An 8,268-nucleotide genomic window follows, 5' to 3' on the forward strand; every position below is an offset into this window, starting at 1 on the left:
TCTGTACTCGGGTCTGTTATTTATTGAATTTGCAACATGGAGGAGCTGAGAGGATTTTGTTTTAGTTTTATACCTGGAAAGTTGACAACTTCTTGCATCATTCAGTATGGACTTTTCAAGCATAAGAGTGGATTTGGGCGGACATCCGTCATATAGTAATATACTAATATGACATAAGCAAAAAATTTCATTTTTTCCTTCTTTCACGTGTTTGTCTCCGAAATTGTAGAGAACAAGTTCCTCTGTTATCTTTGCAGGAAATGCTCAAGCCAGAGCCATCAATGCAGTACCCTTATGAGGCTCTGGAATCAGTGTCTATGGTTGAAGATGTTATTTCGGAGTACCTTATTGGGGAAAATGCATATTCTTTAGAAGATAATATTTCTGTTCAGCACCTGCCACACACTGACCAAAACATTTTTCTTGTTTTGGAAGTGGACGAAGAAAGTTTGGGAATTCCCTCGTGCTTATCTATGGTAGACATTGTTGGCTCGTATTTTGAAAATATCAGACCTCAAAATTTTGACGAACGATATCAATCCATAACAGAGGGCAAGGAACTTTTGGATCCCAAGAAGTATAACATGATGAAGTTTTTCTCAGATGACTGTCTATCAAAGAAGAGCCTGGTGTTATCAGATCTGTTTCCTGAAAGTGATTTTATAATTATGTTGGAAATTGAACATGTTGATAGTGCTTTATTTGTGAATCTAGTTACCTTCCAGGAATTCGTTTTCCTTGATGAGGACTTAATTCAAACCTATGAAGCTTTCTACGACATAAAAGCATCGGATGATATAGAAACAAGTGACTGCATGTTTAAGAAAGAGTTTGATTTCAAAAGTTTTGATGAGCTGATTGTTAGTAATGAGATAGCATTAACAGATGAGACGTTCAAATCACTGCCTGTACCTGTTATCTCTGATTACGAAAAGATGATATCTCTGCATGATATCATTGAAGAAATATTTTCCAACTTGAAGACTCGACCCTTATCTGCATCTGACGGAATTTACTTAAACTGGGATCTACTAGAAGAAGATAAATGCAATTGCGAAATGTCTAACTGGTTTCAGAACATATGGGCCAAGATAGATCTGAACGACCAAGATTTCGGACGAAAATCTTTTGACGATAGAAAATTGATATTTGATTTAGTTTTATACGGTGATTCTATTGGTGAATGTGGCATTAAACAAAGTGAAGAGTTGCAGAATCTGCTTTCTGATTGCATGCCTCTGCTTGACAATCAGCCTGTTGAATTTGCTTCAGTCGAACTATTAGAACATGGATCCTCTAAACAAGAAAGTCGAGAACAATTAGAAAGAAATGCTGAGAGGGCTTCGTTGTTATTTAAGTCTATGTCAGAAATCAGCAATCTTGATTATTTCTTAAACCCTCAAAAAGCGACTGTTGAGAGGAATTGTGATATTGCAGTAGAGTCCACCAGTGCTAATGTTAGTGTTCGAAAAGTTACATCCACTGAATTGAAGGCTGGTCTACAGTCACAAGGATGGCACACTGTTTTGCATAGAGTTAAGTTGTCCGACAATATTGTGGCCCTTAGTGGATATTTTGAAAAAAGCTATCTAGCCATTTTGCAGAATGATACAGAGCTGACAAAGACGTGTAACTCAGATACAGATTATTTTAAATTGTTGAGTCTTCAAAAGCACCAGCTGATTGAATACCATGTAAATGGAAACAATATGGCATTTATTGTGTTAAGTGCAATTAAACAGGCTGCTTGGTACTTGTGTTTCTATGGTCTTCATCCAGCATGCTTGTATGTCGACAAATTATGTCAAAACTTGGACTACTTGAAATCAAGATTAGGCTTCCTCCAATTTATGATTAAAGACGAAAACAGGAAGGCGGACAACAATATTACTATGGCACACCCGTCACTAACAATTGTCAAGGAAATTTTACAGTCAAACATCAAACGGAAAAGTTTGAAAGCGTTAATTGTGGCTGAAGAAGTATTCTGGTGTTCATTGAAAAATCTCCTTCTTTCCTTGGGGTTATCATTCAGTGAACTAAATAATTCTTACGCAAATCAGCCATATGCAAATAATGTTCCTGAGGAGACAGATACTAAACTGAAGGAACTTCTGATTTCAGACTGCTTGCTGGTTTCATACAAGTAAGCTTTTGTTTCAGGATATTCTTGTTTATCACGCATCCATAGAATTGTACTTTATTTTTCGTAGAATATATGTTTAGCATGTTATTTTAAACTATCTCTGATGATATGTCCTTTTAAATCACCAATTGTAGATATATGTTATTACTTGGACTCTTGGCCAATCAAAGCATGATACGTTTTGGCCCAAACGAAATAATAAATTAAAGCTGGGTTAAAGTAAATGATGATGCAAGAAACAATACTTATAGACGTATAAAACAGAATATTTAGCACGGAACCTTAACCTCTGTTTTAGGAGATTTTCATCTACTGTTAATTTTATATACAGTTTTTGCTCAAGGAGAAATTTGGGATACTGGTCCAGGTTATAATTTTTTGTAATTTTGGTTGCCGGAGTTCCAGACTTGTTCTTGTTAGTGGGAAGTTTTGATAGTAACAAAATATACAAGAAACACATGCAACTGGAAAAATATGTGGAGCAGTAATAGTCTGAAAGCATTTGCACGTGAGGGTGCTACTGATATTTTTTAAAGGACACTGGTTTCCTCTCAATTTCCTCAATTAAGTTGGTCATATCGTATATTGTGAGAACCAATGCAGCACATATAATTTTTGGTTGGTACGTTTTACACCACACTTTATCCCATGATGATGATACTACCTAGTAATTGCTCTATTTAATTGAAGGCATGTTTCAAGATTGTTTCCAGTCAACAAATTTGACATTATTTTGGAATATGGAGGTCCATGTGGCTCATCTAGAATATCTGAATTTTCACCGAACTCGGTTGGATTGCCACATCTTCATTTTTTGACGGTTGAATTGGATGGCCATTCTGCTCTAAAAGCACTCTGTGAAGGTGTCGAAATGCCCGCAAACACTGAAATCTTAATGGTAAGCCTCTGAGATTATGCATAGCTTCATGTGTATAGAATCTATATTATAGATACTATGTTATTGCAAATAAATTCTGAAATCATTTATGTCAAAGTTTCTTATTTATATTTTTTTAATTGCACAAGTTCTACTATAATAGGATAATAATTTACAATATATTCAAATGATATTGTATATAATATTTTAGGAATAGGTTTTAATGATACTTTGATAAGATAAACCTTGGATTAATTTTCCGAAATTAACTATCAAATTTGCCATATAAATAATAACTAGATAGAGCAGTTTTCCTCTCTAATAGATCTACTTCATTTATTAGCAAAATAAGTGTCTGGACCTGTAACTGAGAAGCAAGATCTAATAGTCTTTCATAGCTCCTGTCATAATCCAAAAGTACGGTGTATTGTGATGGCCCATATGGGCTTTTATAGTAAAAAAAATAGTCTGTTACTCTACATTCTTGGTTTATACTTCGTCTACTAATCAATGTGCAAGCATATTAAAAGCTCGCTCGTGCAACTAACAACGATTGTGTGCTAGGAAAGTGAATCTCATCTTATTTTCAATCATAAGGAAAGTATGATGAATCAGAAGTTAGAGGGATTACTGAACTTTTGTCCTGTGGAGCAAAGCTATGATATAAAATCTTCAAAGATTGCACCTGAAGCAGACAATTTTGTGCCACTAATTCCAGTTGTGGAAACTGAGCATGGTCATCTGAACATGGAGCCTTTTCCTGAATCAGTTATCATTGTGAATACTCAAAATGAAGATAAGGAAATGATAATGTCTAGAAGAAGCTCTTACCAAGTAATTCTTGCGATGGAGAAAGGAGGAATTCAAGTTGTTGAACGTGATTTAGATTTGCCTGTGGATCTTATAATAAGTTCTGCAATTTGCTTGGCATGGTATACTAGTAGAAACCTTGGGAAGAAAGCAACTCCGGTGACTGAAGCATCTTCAAGCTTGCCCTTATGTATTGAGAATATTGCAACAGACGTTCTGACATTACTTAGTTTTTACTTCCGTGGCTGCTTTATGGTAATTGCAATTATTTCTATTAATTACACAAGCAATATGTGATTTTTTTTTATTTTTTTTTTCAACTGTTTTTTACAAAATACGGGAATGTCAAGTAGAGCTCGAGAAAAATGATGGTGCTTGATACGTTGGGGAGGTGGTTTCTTTAGGAGCTATTTGTGAGGCCTTTTTGGGGGAAGAATGTCAATCTCGGTGCTCAGCTTCAGCTTTTCATTTTGGAACTTACCTTTAAGACCCCTTGGAAGATTAATGTCTTACTGAGAAAAAACATTCTACTATAAAACCCTGCGTTTGGGGATTTAAGGGACTTTGATAATAGTCATCATCGGATATTTGGTATTATATGCCTGGAAGATATAAGCTTTTAGTACAAGGTAACGGATAAGATTAGTTTGCTGAATCCGGTTATGTTGTTTATGATGGAAAAGAAGCATCACAATGGATGTATATGTGATTAACTGAAATATGAGAGCCGTTGTAGTTGTGGTTGTTGGTTGAGCTATATCGCTTTTACACTGAACTGATTTTAATATGTTTTCTTCTCTTTTCAGGTCTTTGAGGGAGAATTTAACTTTCTTTCAGTTGTGATGGAATCCTCAGATGGACTTTATGCAGCAGCAGCAAGCCTGGGAATTGATTTGCAGATCTTCTTCTCTTACTCACCTGTGTTGACAAACGAAGTTATGCTAAGCTGCATTAAGAGTGCTACCAGATTGACAAGGGGTGTGTACCCTAAAATGCCTGACTCGGTAACTCTTGCAGAGTCATTTCTTACGCAATTTCCTGGAATAAATCCTTTAACGGCACACGCTATACTATCTTCAGGATCCATGCTTAATGAGTTTCTTGAGTGGTCACATGAACAAAGGATCCGTGTTTTAGAAAAGTATCATGTTCCAGAAGAGAGTATTTCTCTATTCAGTGTTTTCTGCAGATATGGGGAGAGGGAGGATTCAAAATCCATAATGACAGACTGCTCCTCTTCGGTATCTTCTGGTCCAGACTCAGATAGGTGTCGTTTATATCAAATTAACAATGAAAGAAAAAGAAAAAATCCTACAAGTAGTCATGAGAAAGATAAACTATGTTATGATGAATTATTGCAGTTCGAGACACTAAATCAAGAAGTTGAGGCTGTCCTGGATTCATCTACCTTGCCAAAACCCTTTGTTCATGGTATGTCAAAAGATGCTGGGAGATCCAATGACATAGCAAAGGTTAGTTTGCCCATGAGTGATCATTTTGGTCAAAAGCAAAGAATCAGTGCGACTACTATGAGGAACCCTTCTAGAGTTACCCAGTCATCATGGAACTGCAAAGCTCCCCAATTATCAGAGCAGCTAGAACAGCCCTGTTTATCTTTGAAAAATAATGAGTTGGCTCAAAATGAAATACTGGATAACGCTTTGATGTGCAAAAGTTTAAATTGGCATAGTCTTGGTAATTCTGAGAAGCTGCATGAGGACGTTGGAGGTGAGGTTGTTGACTTGACTGATAGTCCACTATTAGATAAAAACTTCTCTATTACTGACTCCATGTACTTCCCAAGTTTGATGACTGAGACAGAGAATGACCTGATAAGAAAGAATAAAATTGCACGGAGATTATCATACGATAATAGCAGTCGCCCTGAAACCAGTTCATCGAAAATGTGGAGATCCTTAAAAGGTGCACGAGGAGAAGTTGAGGACTACCCGGAACCAGATTTTGGAAAAGATGCATTTCCTTTTGATTTCAAGCCACGTGAAAACATTGGTTTAACTCAAGCAGCTGTGAGAAACGTACAAGGATTACCCTTCCAAGAGGAAATGTCACATCTGAGCGAAACTCCACTCTCACGTGCCCGGCTGTCAGCTAGTCCATTAAAGAATTCACCTTGGACAACTGAATTTATTAATAGGATAAAAGAAAAGGGAAAATTGCGTCAAAAATCATTATCATGTGAGAAATCTGGCCCTTGTTTTGGGTACCCGGGGAATATGTCGAAAGTTTCTAAGAGAAGAAGTCCTTCTTTAATAGAATTCTTTAAGTACCAACCTAGTAGAACACCTGGAAATATTCCAGAACAGAAAAGACAGAAGCAATCTGGACAATCTTCGAACTCGGTCAAGAAAGCAAGATATTCCGCTTATATATCCTCATGGACTCCTAATGATAAGAGATCAACGAAGGTATGTTTCCATTCTATATTTTAGTGCTGAAGTGAAAGAAAGAGCAATATATTAGTCAAATGACTTAAATCAAATTATATGTTTTTCAGTTCTTTAACTATGATACGGCCAGAAGAGAGACAGAGAAAGGAAAAAAAATAATTCTCGAGTGATTGATTTCATTTTTTTGTTTTGTTTTATCATGCTCCAAATGTGTGAATAAATTCATAACAGTGTAAACCTATCTAGTGGTAGCAGTACTCTCACCTTCAATTTCAAATCAAGACTGATATTCCTAAAAACATACTAATATTTATCTCATACTAATGAAACTCGACAGCCTGCCCAACCCATTAGAAATACGCATCTCAAGTCCGGTCAATTTGGGTGTCTCAACCCATAAGTTATTCAAGTTCGCCTTGTTTTTGTTGTTGTTTTTTTTTTTTTTTTTTGGGGGGGGGGGGTGTTTGTGTGTTATCATTTCGACCCCTTAAACAAAACTGCTTAAAGTATGTCCTTTCTTGATTTAGTCTACCTCTATACAACTTTGCTTCTGTCCTATTATTCATTGACATTCAGTCAATGGCAGACACTGACTTTTGGGAGGAACGAGAGCGGAAGCCAAACTAAGCTGGTCTGGATGGATGGAAATAAGTCACTGTTCCAGGCACAATAATCTATCATTGGAGAGAAGAATGGAGATTTTATATTATATATTACGATGGGCTTAACCTTTTGAAAGGTATTTTGCTTTAAAACCATAATTAGATAGTAATTCTCACACAATTTAATTCTCACACAATTTCAGTTTCACGTACTCACGTTAATTTAATTCGTACACAATTTAATTCTATTTCAGTTTTTTTCTGGACTTGGTATATATCATCTATACTTCGCTTCTATACTATTGATTGACACAGTCGATGAACTATGACAGTGACCGACTTCTGATATGGATGGAAGTTGAAGCCAAACTAAGCTGGTTTCGAATGATGAAAATGGAATTCAAGATCAGAACAATAATACAGGATAATCTATCTTTGGAGCGAATGGAGATTTTATATGAAGATTGATGTTATGATCTAAGAAAGAAGAACCTTTTTCGGGTAGTTATTTCAGTTTGTGACTTCTACGATTCATGAAGTTATATATATTGGTCATATCTGAAAAAATAGAAAAACTGCATGACTGACACAAAATATGCCGGTGCATTTTATTTTACTTTTTATTAAAATTATAAAAAAGTTAGTAATGTTTTGCTATTCTAAAAAATGATGATAAGAAATTTTAAAATGCATACATGAGATCTTTTCAATAATGCAAAGTATGTCAATATATATTATATAGGGGAAATTACACCAATGTAAGTTTTATAAGCCTTACACTCATTAGTTGTATATATATCAAGAGCCAAACTGCTTTTAAAATTAACTTTTTGTATGATATAAAATAAAAGACGGCCTTTTAACTACTAAAAAACAATAAAATAGGAACTTCTAAAATTAGCCAATGGCTTTTGAAAAGCACCATAAGATGATAGGTTTTCTAGATTCAACAGCCTTTTTGTTCTTTGTTCTTTTCACGTTCTCAATCAAAAGTTTTTCTTCTGAGCATTATAGGCTTATTTATCTGTTATTTAGTTGGCAATATTTGCACTTCAAAATAGTCAAATTGATAATAAATGATATTCCATTTGCTATGTAGCCATCTAAGGCAACAACCCCTGGCTACCTTGTCAATGTATCATTCAACCAGAAATATTGGACTAAGTGGCCTAGCAAATTTAAAGGAGAAAATGTTGGTTGACGTACAGGATTTAGGCCTCAACTCAAATGAAAAGTACTGGTTAAGATTGATTAGACCATTGTGACTATGATATCCAGTCAGCTTCGTAACCCATGTATGTTTTGTGTGAGTAACAACACTGTACGGTTGGAATATGTAAGCCCACTATGTTTCCTTTAGGGATGATGTCACTATATGGATGATATCTCTAGCTAAGGTAAAGACCAAGCTAGAAGGTATTGTTC

General features: G+C 35.4%; 1 protein-coding gene across 1 annotated transcript; it reads left to right on the forward strand.

The window, feature by feature from the left end:
- The first annotated feature begins 260 nt into the window (after positions 1–260).
- LOC133303105 (protein SHORTAGE IN CHIASMATA 1) lies at positions 261–7,293 on the forward strand. Its single transcript, XM_061502970.1, has 6 exons — positions 261–2,146; positions 2,837–3,044; positions 3,588–4,081; positions 4,621–6,259; positions 6,828–6,980; positions 7,176–7,293. Exons 1-5 carry the CDS (start codon positions 261–263, stop codon positions 6,912–6,914), a joined length of 4,314 nt encoding a protein of 1,437 aa, XP_061358954.1. The 3' UTR covers positions 6,915–6,980; positions 7,176–7,293.
- The last annotated feature ends 975 nt before the right edge of the window (positions 7,294–8,268 follow it).

Source organism: Gastrolobium bilobum, unplaced genomic scaffold (genome assembly GCF_033153095.1).
Source record: "Gastrolobium bilobum isolate Gb01-03AN ecotype WA unplaced genomic scaffold, APGP_CSIRO_Gbil_v1 utg25931, whole genome shotgun sequence".
Classification (NCBI taxonomy): Eukaryota; Viridiplantae; Streptophyta; class Magnoliopsida; order Fabales; family Fabaceae; genus Gastrolobium; species Gastrolobium bilobum.

What these genes read in the sequence shown, in the direction of transcription:
- LOC133303105 (XM_061502970.1), top strand. Translation starts at nt 261, where the DNA reads ATGCTCAAGCCAGAGCCATCAATGCAGTACCCTTATGAGGCTCTGGAA. An exon ending in TGCTTGCTGGTTTCATACAA is followed by an intron (nt 2,147 to 2,836) that starts GTAAGCTTTTGT and finishes ATTTAATTGAAG; the next exon opens with GCATGTTTCAAGATTGTTTC. An exon ending in AGTTTTTACTTCCGTGGCTG is followed by an intron (nt 4,082 to 4,620) that starts CTTTATGGTAAT and finishes CTGATTTTAATA; the next exon opens with TGTTTTCTTCTCTTTTCAGG.